This window comes from Diadema antillarum, unplaced genomic scaffold (assembly GCF_040938485.1).
Source record: "Diadema antillarum isolate AM-2024a unplaced genomic scaffold, OU_Dant_1.0 scf00000022, whole genome shotgun sequence".
In the NCBI taxonomy this organism is placed as follows: Eukaryota; Metazoa; Echinodermata; class Echinoidea; order Diadematoida; family Diadematidae; genus Diadema; species Diadema antillarum.
Genome location: NW_027270911.1, coordinates 4,221,038 through 4,235,389, shown reverse-complemented (window position 1 = coordinate 4,235,389; position 14,352 = coordinate 4,221,038). Strand labels below are relative to the sequence as shown.

The window sequence follows — 14,352 nt, the reverse complement described above, 5'->3', positions numbered from 1 at the left end:
ACAAAGTACTACAGTGTAGAACTGAAAGAATCCATCCATGTTGGCATTCCACAAGACTGGTGGTTCTTTTTCCCCGCCAAGAAATAGCTATGTCATGTAGACACACTGACCATGATGATACGCTGGCATGGAATTCAGATATGATTGGAGCTTGAGTGCCCCGTAACTTCTGGCAAGTCTGTGTTTGATGACCACAACAAGCCCACATCGATTGATGCAATAACTTTTGCGCACACCCTGCATTAACAGCACCATAGGTGACCCACCATTGGTTCATCATCTGTTTCAGGCCTTCTCATTGGTTCATTGGAGAAAGCGGGTTGGGGGGGGGGGGGGGGGGGGGGTCTGCTGGTTACCACACACATTCAATAATGGCATATGGAGTATTCCTTCCACCACCAGTGGCAATACATGGCCTGAAATATTTACTCCTTAATTCAGAGCATGGCTGAAACACCCCTTGGCTATTTTCATAGCCCTGATGACAGCAAAAATAGACACAAGCCACGTCTTCACAAATAATCAGCACAAATTATTCCGTGACAAATTTCCCTCCCTTCTCATAGGAACATAATAAAACAACAACAAAAATTGACAAAACCTTACACTTGAAGACACCTTCTCCGAGTACAAGACCAAGTACATAGTCATAAGAGCAAGTCCTTGTCAAGAAAAATAAATATCCACTTGTTGAAGGAGGCGTAATCTCTTGGCATGAGAAAACAAGTGTCTTTAAAACAGTTTGAGGTATTCCACAGAGAATGATCATGTGTGAACGCTGCTTCAAGGTCCGAGTCCTGAGTTCGTGGCGGCGTCGAGAATCATATATCGAGGGCCTCCTTCAGTAGTTTGGCTATGTCCTTCTCTTCATCCTCTCCTGGCCCACCTGGGAAAAAAAAAAAAATGATGAGAAGAATTAAGACTAAAAAAAAAAAAATGATGAGAAGAATTAAGACTAAAAAAAAAAAAAAATGATGAGAAGAATTAAGACTAAAAAAAAAAAAAAATGATGAGAAGAATTAAGACTAAAAAAAAAAAAATGATGAGAAAAATTAAGACTAAAAAAAAAAAAAAAAAAATTAGCTTCTCGCTTCATTTCATATTAATTTTCTTTTCTGAAACAAAAAAAAAAAAAAAAATTGCTAGATTCTCCCCTCACTTCATATTAATTTTCTTGTACATTCAGAAGAGCTTTCACAGCATATTCCTAATCATGACAGCTGTTGTAAAGTGAGGCTCAAGTTACACATTCACTCCTTTCTGTGCCAGGGACTTTGCACAATGTGTATACAGCTATGTGGTTTCCTGTGACAATCAGCACTCATAGCAGACGATGGGTTAATGAAACACCGGACATGTTTTCCCGTGAAAGAATACACAGCCATTCTGACAATACTTAATAGGCGTTTTCACATCAGCCCGATAAAAATCCAAGCTCGAGATATTTTTTAATTCCCCCTTTAAGAAAATAGCGCGCTATTTCGAAACATCGGGCTGATGTGAAAACGCCTAATAGGACTGGTTTAATTATATATTCAAATTTAAGCATGCCTTCCTGACAATGGTTATTCTTGACAACCACGTGGCCTTTGAAAGCCGCAAGAAATTTTTCACCAATTGCCACTGACATTCAATGCTCATAGTGTCAACAAAAATTTTTGCATGCATTTTTTAATACCTTCCCAATTCTTGGCTCTCGTGAAATTAGCAAAATTAAAATGCGCACCAACATTTCTGGGCCCTGTTTCATAAAGCTGTTCGTAAAGTTACGAACAACTTTCGGGCGACTGGTGATCAGTTCTGATGTGCTATACATACCAGAATTTCCATAATTCAGCACAGACCTGATCACCAGTCGCTCGTAAGTTGTTTGCAACTTTACGAACAGCTTTATGAAACACCCCCCCGGTTTTACAGTACACTGTATTCTCCTTCTTATCTTGGTATAGGAATTTAACAATATAAAACTCTTCTTCTTGACATGACCCACAAAAAGACAACTGCTTTGAGTTGCAAAAAAGCCAAAATGGGTCGGGTCAGCAGGAAAAATTCGGGTCCACATGCCTTTGACAATAAGCTACCCAGTCAATGATAATAATAGTGTTCAAACAATGCAGTTCAAGTGCCTGCATTCAAACAATGGTATAACCTCATGCCCTGTGCTCCAGAATCAACCCTGCAGAATGAAGTTTCCTTTTCCTTTTCATTTGTTTTTTCCCCATGTGCATATTGAAATACACAGGAATCTATCTACTGCAGTGGGATACACCGATATTACATGGCTGCCATTAACAAGTACATGTACACACAATGTGCATGCCAATGTTAAAATGCTGAATATTTCCTGTGTTTAGTGAATGAGGTCATTGCCCTTTTTTTCTTTGTGTATGTGTGTGTGTATGTGTGTGTGTGTGTGTGTGTGTTTTACATTATTTTTATTGTGCGCATCACGGCTGCATGCACTTGAACTATCAAAATTTATTACAGGCTAGTAGCACTGCAGCATTTATGAAAGAAAAAGACAGCAAAAGTAATGCGTAGGCCAAAGTTTCTGAAATATTAATTTCATGTCTTCATCTAGATCTAGATCTACAGATAAACTTGGTACATGTAGCCCCTGCTTGCTCCCACAAAATACAGCAAAAAAAATATATCTATGTGCTGTATTCCACATGGTCTTCAACCTCATGGAATATGGTTCCAGTCTGCAGACATTTGCCTGTATTTCTTAAACAACCTGGAGATAACTGATAAGATATCTTCACATTTCTGAGACTTATAATGGCGAGTAACTATTCATATCACACTAAACTCCTGGGCCTTGTATCATGGGCTCAGAGGTGGTACTGTATTACGTCCACTATAGAGTTTGTCATGCAGCTGTCACACACACAAAAAAAAACCACCTTAAAATACTACTTGCCCACAGATAATCTGCATGATGAGGGATCATTGACATTGAGCAGCTTAGTTCAGCCTTTGTGGTAAATTTAAAGCCAAAAGTATAGGATTCCAGTTAGATTATTATGAAAAAATGGGATATAAGATTGTATCAGCTGTGAATATCAAACTCTGAACATTTCAAAAGTAAGACTGTCTGAAGCAACTGTCGATGTTTAGATATCAACATACTTTGGATTGTTAAGTTGTTTTACATCCTTGATAAGACTTGTGGGGTGCAGTTCATGCATGGGGGTGGCCAATGCACCAGCACATTTGGTATCAAAATGAAGACATTCTGGTAGTTGATCTCTCATCCATCTCAAACTCTCAAGTGGAGGTGGAGAAGGAGAGGAGTAATAGATTCTCCATATCGCATACAGCCGATATCCAGCGATATCGGCTATCGATAGCAAAAATTCCCTTCAAAGTACCCGGATGTGCTGGGAAGGGTACTTCCGTTGCTGGCGCGCTAGTTGGCGATCGATGCTTTCTTGCTTTTATACGACGGCTTCGTTGGCTTTCCTGGCGAGTGTCTCGAGTTCTTGTTGTCGTTTCACAGCATTTGGAACACCGCGACTGTTCAAAAATTTTCTCAGTTGTGGCACTGTCATTCCCTGAAATTCATCAATGATGAATGTGTGAACAGTTCAGAAAAAGAATGATGAAACTTCGCACTTTCATTGAGGGTATAACGTTTCAAAGCTGTTACTGGAAGTGAGCTTCCCAGCAAAAATACCCGGATGTTGATATCGATAGCTGATATCGCTGTATATCAGCTATGCGATAAGGAGAATTGAGGGATCCCTCCCCCTGAAATAAATCAGGTGGGGGGGGGGGGGGGGGGGGGCTTTACCTGTCTTTCCACTGGTCATCTGCCTCTCCAGCTTGAGCTTATAGTTGGCACAGGACAGCATTCCCTCCTCAATGGTGTTCTTGCTGACCAGTCTAGTGACCGTAACATCTCTGGTGGATGAAAGAAATAAGTCCTTACACTGTCATTGGTGGGCTAAAACTGTACTATAATACTACAGCTTATATTACAGTGTAGAAACACTGGTACACAAAATTTGCAATGAGGAAGTTGCAATCAATTATACTTGTCATAATAATTATTGTCATTATCACTATCATTGTCATTATCATTATCATTATCAACATCAATATCATTAACATCATCCTTATCTTAATCTTTATCATTACCATTATCATCATCATCATCATTACTATTGTTAATACCATTCTCATTATTATCATCTTTCCAAACATTTCTACAATTTTCACCCATTTATTTTTTTAAAGCATGAAGAACATACAAAGTACAAGCTATATTTTTTAAAAATATAAGAAAAATTGGGCATCTGCAGTTCTTGAAAAAAAACAAAACATGATAGTGTCTCATAAAGTTAGTAAGAACAACAGGTCTCACAGTGTTTAATAAATTTAGGAACAACAACAACTCTTTTAGAAGGTTTTAAAGCAAATGAAAGAGATAGAAATCAAGGAAGAAAGTATATTTGACATTGGGGTGTAACTTTCAAATTTTAAAGGCATAATTTACCATTTGCAGATGAAACAAAAACCCAGCATTAGTGCTTTAAAACAGTTCTAAAATATGAGTTAGGGACAGAAACAACCACTGCAAAAATTTGAATCCGTACAATCGACGTTAACCCGTTCCATACGGGAACCTGGTGGCCTGTGTATTAAGTCTATGGGGAATCCAGAATTCAGTATGGAACGGGTTAAGTGCTTTTTAATACACAAGATGTGAACTATAGCTTTGATAAAAATTTTCCAAACTAAACTGTCTACAATTACGGTTTATTGAGAAAAACACTGATATCTCCTTTACTTTTTAGGCTTTATTGCAAAGAACAAAAAATTATATGGCAGGATGTTTTATGATAGAACAGACCTACACATATGCATCACACTTTGAACCTTTTTTGAAACCACTGCTCCCGAAGGGAAACTGGACCTTTAAATCTGACCAATCAGAGCTAAAGGTAGTTTACCTTGTCTGGCCAACCCTATGGCAGCGGTCTTCGGCCTGCTTGTCGTTGTACGGGTTGAAGTCAATGTCGTGGAGGATGACGTAGCTGGCCGACGTCAGGTTGATGCCCACGCCACCTGCCCTCGTCGACAGCATGAAGATAAAGACGGAGTCGTCCGAGTTGAACTTGTCGATGAGTGGGGCCCTGGGGAGAAAAAGAGCAGGGTATGGCTTGTGTTTCTCATTCAAATGAAAAGCATGAAATGCTATATCAGTGATGATGAATACTGTGGGTACAAAAACTTAAATCTCCTCCTTCCTCTTCCTCCTCCCCTCCCCCCTCCTTGTCCTCCTCCTCGTCCTCGTCCTCCTCCTCCTCCTCCTCCTCCTCCTCCTCCTCCCCCTCCCCTCCCCCTCCTCTATCCTCCTCCCCCTCCTCTATCCTCCTCCCCCACCTCTATCCTCCCCTCCCCTCCCCCTCTGACTCTTCTCCCAATGACCACCAAATCTGACTAACTCATCCCTACAATTTGTCAACAAAAACCAGATGACTTCACGGCAGACAAAGAGTAGTCACCTTTCAGTTATTTTGCTTGGTGCAAGAAATTGAATGATTGTGGCAATACACCAACAAATAACAAGAATGCATACACACACAATTCAATTATCACATACTTTAATACCCAGACAAACTACACCCCATCCGTTTTGCATACATTCCCGCGACATTCTATCCAAAAAGGTATAATGGAATGGACAGCACGGCACATATTTTTCATAGTCCTGCAGTAATATTGTAACGCAATACTACTACGATCTGTTTGTGCTAAGAGACCTCATATCAACAGCTCCATGACATTTGCTACTGCAACAATTGCTACCATGAAATATCTCCCTGCTAAGCCAAAAAACTCTACCTGCAAACAGAACCGTAACCCTAATCCAATTTCTCACATTAAACTTTAACCTAAAACCCTATCATAAACCTACGGCCTTACCCCTCACCCCAAGTGCTTGGAAAAAATAACACCAGAGCAATTGTCACAGGAGCAAATGTTTTGTCACCCATATCAACACAGCATCATACCATTTCCCAAACTCCAATCACCACCTCCATTTGATGTGTATGTGTGTGTGTGTGTGGGAGGGGGGGGGGGGGTTGAAGTTTCTAATTGGGACATGCTCATTTTACAAACCTCTCAGACACTTGTGTCTGGCCGTCCATCCTCAGGAACTTGTGTCCTCGCATCTTGAGGTAATCCTCCACTATATCTAGCACGATGACAAACTGGCTGAAGAGAAGGACTCGGGTGCCCTGGACAAACAACCAACAACAACAATAACAACAACAAAAACTAACAAATTATACGGTATACTAACTAGAAAATCACTCGGAGAGTGCAGAGCTCATTTCCACTCATATATGAAAGCTGAAAATTGGCTCTATATCCCAATGATACAGAAGCCCTTCTGTTGTGTCTAAGAGTCTACCTCATCACCAGCTTACAGCACGCTACACCTCGAGTGCACGCTCAGTGCATGTATGATTACCTCAGACATGCACAGCTTGAACTCCCAGGTTTGTTGGCACTATTTGCTAATGATAATCCTTCCAAAAAAAAAATAAATAAATAAAAGTAAATAAAAAGTATTCCAGATCCACACGGTTACCAGATCCCTACCAAAATTTAGTCATCTGTTACATGTGTCATGTACTACTTTTCCTGTAATCTTCATCCAAATCTGTCTACAACTTTTTGTCTTATTTTGCAAACAAACAAACAAACCAACACTGGCAAAAATATAGCCTCCTTTATAGTGAAGGTACTTAGCTAATACACAAAACAATCAGAAATTAAACAATCTTTGATCAAATCACCCTTCTTTTTTCTAGGGGTTATAAGGACAAGACCAGAAGGTGAAACTGAGCTTTGAACAAGGGACAAAAAGGGCTTGCAAAATATACAGATACAGATAATATCCCAAATTCAGTTAAACTTTGAAATACACAAATCAGAACGAATACAAATCAACTTTGCTCTTCCTTGGGAAATGGTCATGAACAAAATCACGACTGACTGTGCAAAATATGTGATTTACATCTCTAATAGAAACATTATGCTCTCAAATCAAAATGTCAATCGCAAGATTGTCTGCAGAGAATACATACAGTAAAACCAGACATTTTTGTGGGCATGAAACTTTTGCGAATTTTGCGAGGGGCTAAAATTTGTGAAATTAAATGCACCAAAAGTGTTTGTTTACACAATGAATTCAACGCCAGTGGCGATTCGTGACAGTTTCATGCTATGAAAAAGGCCGTCAGTTCCAATTAGTGAAATTTTCATTCAACCAATGTTTCTGGTTTTGCAGCATTAAAACTACTTCTAGCAGTCAAAGCCACTGTCAGGATAGGCATGTTAAACAGAAGAGCCAGAGAAAATGCTTATCAATGTAAAAGCAAACATTTTCTTGTGAGCAATTTTTCTGCGCTCAGCCTGGTAAGATGAAATTCATGTCTTTTTAATTCCACATAATCAAAATACATATATGTACTATGTAGCATTACAAACATACATGTATATTACAAGCAGAATTCATGATGTTTTCATTTTCGCTCTAGTCTTTTGTTGCTCAAAATGCGCAAAAATTTTCGCACTGCAAAAATGTCCACTTTTACAGTAATTCAAAGAAGAGGCTCAAAGAAAGTACAGCCACATATGAAACTAGTGGATTACAATCACATCTACTGTTCCCACCTTTTGCTTGAGCTCCGGTAGCAACTTGTCCAGGTACCTGAATTTACCCGAGTCCAGAATGGTTTCCTTGTCCAACCGGTACTCAGCGATCACGGCGTACTCGTGGCACAAACGGTGGAGCTCGTAGTCGTTCATCACCTGCATGTCCTCAAAGATGTAGTCCTCGTTGGCATCATAGTGGGTCGGTTCCTATGGCAACGGGAATGAAAAAAATCTTGTCAATACTGCCGGGTTATTCACATCGCCGTCGTCAAACGACGACTGGGTGTTTTTACATTCAAAGCATATACTAGCATTCATAACAGGAAGAAAACTTACAAAGGAGACAAACTGCATTTATTGGCATGGATGAGTACAATAGCAAATCATCATCATTGGCAGGAAGAATTTTTGCCCATAAAATACTCTTGATCAAATATCAAAAAAGTGGGGAGGACCTGAAAGAGAAGTTCTCTCCAACCGTTCCATTTGCAGTGAATCCACACCCACTCTATGAGTGCACAATACACTCCTGAGTAGGAAATGCTTCATCAGACTTTACTGATCAATTCTTGCCGTCTTTCTCCTCCTCACATTCTGCAAGATGAGTTTGGATGAATATTGCCAATTTGCTGCTTTATTGCTAGTCACGTGATGGGAAAAAGGTCAAAAGGTTTACAACGTTTTTGCCCATTCCCAACATTGTGTGTGTGAGATGGAGCAATTTAAGCAGGTGCTCACTTTGCTCTTTGGAAGAATAAATTACAATCTATTTCACTGTTAGATTAAGCATTGTTTATGTGAGTGGCTCTCTCACGCATGGAGCCTCCATTTTTTTTCCCCTCTGGGACAGAATGGTCGACCCTTTACCCCCACTGAAGACCAGTCCCGAGAATACTTCAGCAAGGTGTCTATGGGAAACGTGTGCCATAGCAAATTCAGCTCGTCGTCACAGGGTTGATAGTGGAGATGACATAGTAACACACAGCATTGCTCACCCAGACTTACTGTGCCTCAAACCAAAGCCTCTTGACTGTGGAGGAGACAAACTATCTACTAACCCAGCTACACGTCAGCCCAATGCCCCCCCCCCACCCCCCCCCCCCCCCCCCATCCCCTATCTTAGCCCTAATCCGGCCGGGCTTTATTGGCTATGCCAAAACTGGAGGGAGGCAGATTCTGCTACTTTTCTACCATAGTTAGCATAAACTCAATCAATCAAAGTGATTAATAGAAAAAAATAATCAGGTTTTTATGACTTTCAAGACAGAGCACTTTTTTTTTTCCAGAGGAAATGTACACAAAATCACAAAATTGTGCCTGTTTTGGGGTGACATGCAGTTACAAAAATGTGTGTGGCTTTGTAAAAGAATGCACAGATGTTGCAAATTTGGTCTCAAAAGTTGCACAAGACTTAACGAAGCAAGTCAAGGAACCTCAGAATGAGGCCTTCTCGCATTACGGAATTATTGCACGAAACGCTGATATGGGGGGGGGGGGGGGGGGAGGGGGGTGCAGATTCTGTCCCCCATTGGCCCTTATTGGGTGAAGCTGTTTTTGATACATCACACATTACCCATTGACATCTGCACAAGGCATACTTGTGACTAGTCTTCAATGGATTACACTACAGCCAACTCACCTTCAGCATGAGTTTGGCCATTTTGCGCAACTTTCCGTCGTCATAGCGACGCCTAATGAGGAGAGGGTGGTTGGCCTGCTTGCGAAGCTCCATCATGGCAGACGACAGCTTGCCGGCACTCATCTTGCTGTCACTCGACTTCAGGCTGCGTGAGAGGGTAGAGACCAAGTCGGTGTAGCCGCGAGCCTGCTCCTCCGTCATGGCGCTGTGTTCAACGAGTTCCAGCTTCTTAGGCAGCTGCTTGAGAACCTAGGGATACAATTTCCAGGAAAGCCTGTAGGTAATGACCTCTGTGTATTGCTAGAGCAGGGCCCCGTTTCATAAAACTAGTTATCAGTGACAAGTTGCAATATTTGTTATAAGCTACAGAAATCCTTGCATCTGATTGGCTGAGAGCAAATTTGTCACAGAAATGTGGCAGTCTATAAACACATGTGGGTTCAGTCCAACACTGATCAAGAGACATTATCTTAAATGGGGAATGAAACTTAAATACATGTATACAATACTAGTATGCAAATTGAAGGAATGCAGTATTATTAGCAGCACATATCAGAGTAGTTTGAGGTAAATCGGACAATCCATCTAAAAGTTGTGAACTTTTTAGGAAGTTTTGGAGCAGCCATCGCTGGATCAGAAGACTATAACACTTACGTATATGATGTCATGTATGGGAAATGACATAATGAAAACACATTTTCACTTTTCTGGCACAATAAAAACAAGAGACCCGCGGGTCTAGCGCTCACCTGAGTATCGCAAGTTCACCTTTCACGCAGTCACTAATCTAAATTAAAATTTGACCAGGCATTCTCAAGTAGAAGATGAAAATGTACAATAAGGGCCCAATTTTTTTAAGATTCCTTAATTTGGGGGGATTGGGGCCCCCCTGACCCCCTAGGGATGCTACCTGCCAAGTTTGACAAAAATCCATCATGAGGTTTTCAGGAAGAAGATGAAAATGTACAATTCAGGCCCCCATTTGGACCCTTCCAACCACCCCCCCCCCCCCCCCCCTACCCAAGAGGGGCACCCCTGGATCTCCTATGAACAAACTTGAAACTACAGTCATTAATGTACTCACTCATGATATTATCTCAGCTCTATAACTTCTGATTCTAGAGATTTATAAAGATTCCTTCATTGGGGGGGGGGGGGGGGGGGGGGTTGGGACCCCTGGGGGCCCCCTGGGTTGGGCATGGTGCCCATTTTAACAAATTGAGATCCTAACCCCCTAGGGATGCTACCTGCCAAGTTTGGTGAAAATGGGTCATGGGGTTTTCAAGAAGAAGATAAAAATGTACAATTTAGGCCCCATTAGGACCCCTCCTCACCCCCTCCCCTGGGTCCCAAGGGGGGCACCCCTGATTCTGCCATGAACAAACTTGAAACTACAGTCATCAATGTACTAACTCATAGTATTAACTTAGCTCTATCACTTCTGGTTCTAGAGAAGAAGATTTTTGCAGATTCCTTAATTTTGGGGGGTTTGGGCCCCCTGGGGGCCCCCTATAGGTGGGGCATGGTGCCCATTTTAACAAATTGAGTTCCTAACCCCCTAGGGATGCTACCTGCCAAGTTTGGTGAAAATGGGTCATGGGGTTCTCAAGAAGAAGATGAAAATGTACAATTTAGGCCCCATTTGAACCCTTCCCCACCCCCCTCCCCTGGGTCCCAAGGGGGGCACCCCTGATTCTGCCATGAACAAACTTGAAACTACAGTCATCAATGTACTAACTCATAGTACTAACTTAGCTCTATCACTTCTGGTTCTAGAGAAGAAGATTTTTACAGATTCCTTAATTTTGGGGGGTTTGGGCCCCCCTGGGGGCCCCCTGGGTGGGGCATGGTGCCCATTTTAACAAATTGAGTTCCTAACCCCCTAGGGATGCTACCTGCCAAGTTTGATGAAAATCGGTCTTGGTGTTTTCAAGAAGAAGATGAAAATGTAAAAAGTTTACGCACGACGCACGACGGACGACGGACGACGCACGACGGACGCCGGACGAAGGGCGATCGCAATAGCTCACTTGAGCCTTTGGCTCAGGTGAGCTAAAAACAAAAAAACACTGGACTTTCTTTCCGAAAGCAAGGAGAATGATATTACCCCTAAACATATAGTATGTCAGTAACAAGTCAAGGGATTGTGTACTTTTCATAAAAGATAGAATTTTGTGGAATTCTCTTACTGTAAAAGGGGATATTTCAGTGTGACTAATTTTTCATGCTCGGTTGGGCAAGAAGAGTTTCGCATGTTTTTAATTCTGCGGAATCAAGACATCAACTACTGAAACATACAGCAAGCAAAAATATTCTCGTACTTTTATTTTCGCGCTAGTTTATGGTTACGCGAGATGCGCGAAAATTTCAACACCGCGAAAATGTCAACTTTTACAGTATATTCTTTCTATTGTTGTACATAAGAACAGGACATCATGGACGGTAGTAGTCTTTAAAATTTTAAAATTCTTATCAGCTTTTCAATGGACGGTCTGATTTTCCTTAAACTTTGCTGATGTGTTCTGCTAATGTACACTTACGTCGGCCTTGATCCGGCGCAAGACAAAGGGCGTCATGATCTTCTTGGCGTGGTCTATCCTCTCCATCTCATAGCTGCTCTGCTCATGCAGGTTTTCAGTTTTTTGCTTCTGCAAGGTGAGAGAGGAGGACGCGGAAATAATTTCAGGCTTCCAGGCTATTTGATTTATCACCAACAGACAACATTACGAAGTCAAGTCAGAAAGAAAGATCAAATGAAAGAGGACAGTGCTTGGAAAAGATATGTTATCGTTTGAGATACTAGTTACAAAAGCTTGCAATTAAATTCTGTTCAACTAGACTTATGTATATACATTGTACTTGTGAAAATCACGTAGGGAACAGTTTCTTATACAATTCATACGAGGAAAAGTCCTTGACCTACGAACAATAAAGGCAGTATCATCGCCCATTCATCCATCACGGGTGAATGTTTATCAGCCAGACAGAGCTGAAGAAGCGACATGAACGAGTCATGAAACTGCTCTCTCTGTGATTTTCATGAGTAAGTCCAGTCGAACAAAGTTAATTACATGCTTTTATCACACTACCTGAATACTAGTAAATCAAAATCTACATCGACACTGGAAAAGAAAACAATTTTTTATACCATGCCACAAAAATTACTTTCAATCACGTACATCACTGTGCTAGGAGAGATGTAACATCAATTATAGAAGATCTGTCCTAGCACATTTTCATCTCTCTGCATTAATAATCTCTCTTTTTTTTTTTTCAATCACATCATTGCTCGAGAAGGATCTAAGTATGCTTTTGCTTTAAAGACACACAATCGTGGCGAGTGGTTTGTGCAGCACGGAGACGAACGCAACATGCTGCCTCCCCCATTCTGTATCAAATGTAGTGACCCCGAATGAGAATAGCGGTGGCTCAATGGGTCAGCGAACAACACTCTAGACTACAAGAGGTCTGTGCTACAAATCTCCTGACCCAAAATGGCTGTCCAAGCGATCCAGGAGAGCTTCCGAATGGACGCACACTCTCAGTGCGCATGCGCATGAAGAGAGGCCAAAAGAGCCACGCGTCTTCTGGCCTCTCTCCTCCAATCACCGCAGCTCGCGGTCACAATGTTTGTGTATGATGCGTACACACACACACGCACACACACACACGTGTCTCAGTGGCAGCATTGTCCCACACCGAGTCTGGCATTGCGCAATTGCATGCACAAACTTCGGTCGTTCGGGAGTTTGCGTACCATTAGGGATGACGATCGTCCACCTTTAATATTCCCCAAGTGTTTTTCTTCAGATTCTCTCTCTCATAACACGTCAACTCAACACTGATAATTTTCAAAAGGTGATGTTTCGGTCTTCGTCCAACAATAATGGATCGTTAATGGATAAACACTTAAAGAGAACATGATGGAGTATCCGACAAGAGCAACTTGTATAGAGTTTATCAATACACTCTCCAGCGTCGTATACTTAACCCGTTGAGGATGGGTTGATTTTGCTACAACATTCATTTCCCATACTACTAGACACTTGCCTTGTGTGTGTGCTTTATCAAAATATTGTATATTACTTTGGGTTTAATGTACCTCTGGTATTAGTATGTGTGTGCGTGGTTGGAGGTGTATGTGTGTATGTGTTTGAGTGTGTGCACGTGGGTGAGTTAGTGTGCGGTACACGCGCGTGTGTATTTACATACTAGTTATTTGAGTTTGCTTGAATATGAGTTTTTCATCAATATCATATGAGCTCCCTCGTGGAGACTTAATGAGCTCCTTTGTGGAGACAATATGAGCTCCCTCGTTCAGACGATATGAGCTCCCTTGTGGAGACTTGGTATATTTAATATTCTTGTTTATATCTCTATAAAATTTATAATGTTTGTTTTATGTTAAGTGTTGTCTGGGGCAAATTATTTGTATAGGGCCCCATTTTCTCTCTCTCTTCTTTCTTTCTTTAAATCAACAACAACAACAACTTGCCTGACTATACTCACAACTCGTCCTCAACAGGTTAATGTCATAAAAAGTGCATAGACTGAACTTTCCCTCCCTCTCGTCTCCCCTCCCCTGTCTCTATGTCTTAGTTTCTGTTAATCTGTTTCTGTAAAATGACTTTCACATCTTTTTACTTTCTTCTCAAGCTTTATGACTAACTGCACATCTATTCGATTCTACATTTAAACTCTACGTCTTGTTTGCACACCGGTGATTGATGTGCACAATCACTTTGTAATGGATGATAGAAAGGCACTACTTAAGTGCTTGTCGCATGGAGTATGTTCTCCGACCAACCATTCCACCTCTAAAGTGTTCTGCAGGATTCAAAATAATGTCTGCTCTGATTGAGATTTCCTTTTGGCACACTTCCTTGTTATCAATTTCCCTCCATTCGCCTCTTTATTCCCTGCGGTTTTTTGTTTGTATGTTTGGGTGGTTTTTTTTATCAGCATAGACCAGTTGAAGCAGGTCACATGCTCAAATAAAATAAACCAAACTGAACTGAATCTCTTTCCTTTTTCCT

At 41.2% G+C, this 14,352-nt stretch overlaps 1 protein-coding gene across 1 annotated transcript in view; it reads right to left on the bottom strand.

The window, feature by feature from the left end:
- Positions 1–363: 363 nt before the first annotated feature.
- Positions 364–14,352, bottom strand: part of LOC139731359 (SWI/SNF-related matrix-associated actin-dependent regulator of chromatin subfamily A containing DEAD/H box 1-like) — a 96,473-nt gene continuing 82,484 nt past the window's right edge. The window contains exons 14-20 of the mRNA XM_071642253.1: positions 11,857–11,964; positions 9,317–9,565; positions 7,696–7,884; positions 6,133–6,251; positions 4,959–5,141; positions 3,797–3,906; positions 364–886 (exon numbers count right to left, since the gene is read on the bottom strand). Of these exons, the coding sequence (XP_071498354.1) occupies positions 822–886; positions 3,797–3,906; positions 4,959–5,141; positions 6,133–6,251; positions 7,696–7,884; positions 9,317–9,565; positions 11,857–11,964 (1,023 nt within the window). The 3' untranslated portion in view covers positions 364–821. The remainder of the gene's footprint in view (positions 887–3,796; positions 3,907–4,958; positions 5,142–6,132; positions 6,252–7,695; positions 7,885–9,316; positions 9,566–11,856; positions 11,965–14,352) is intronic.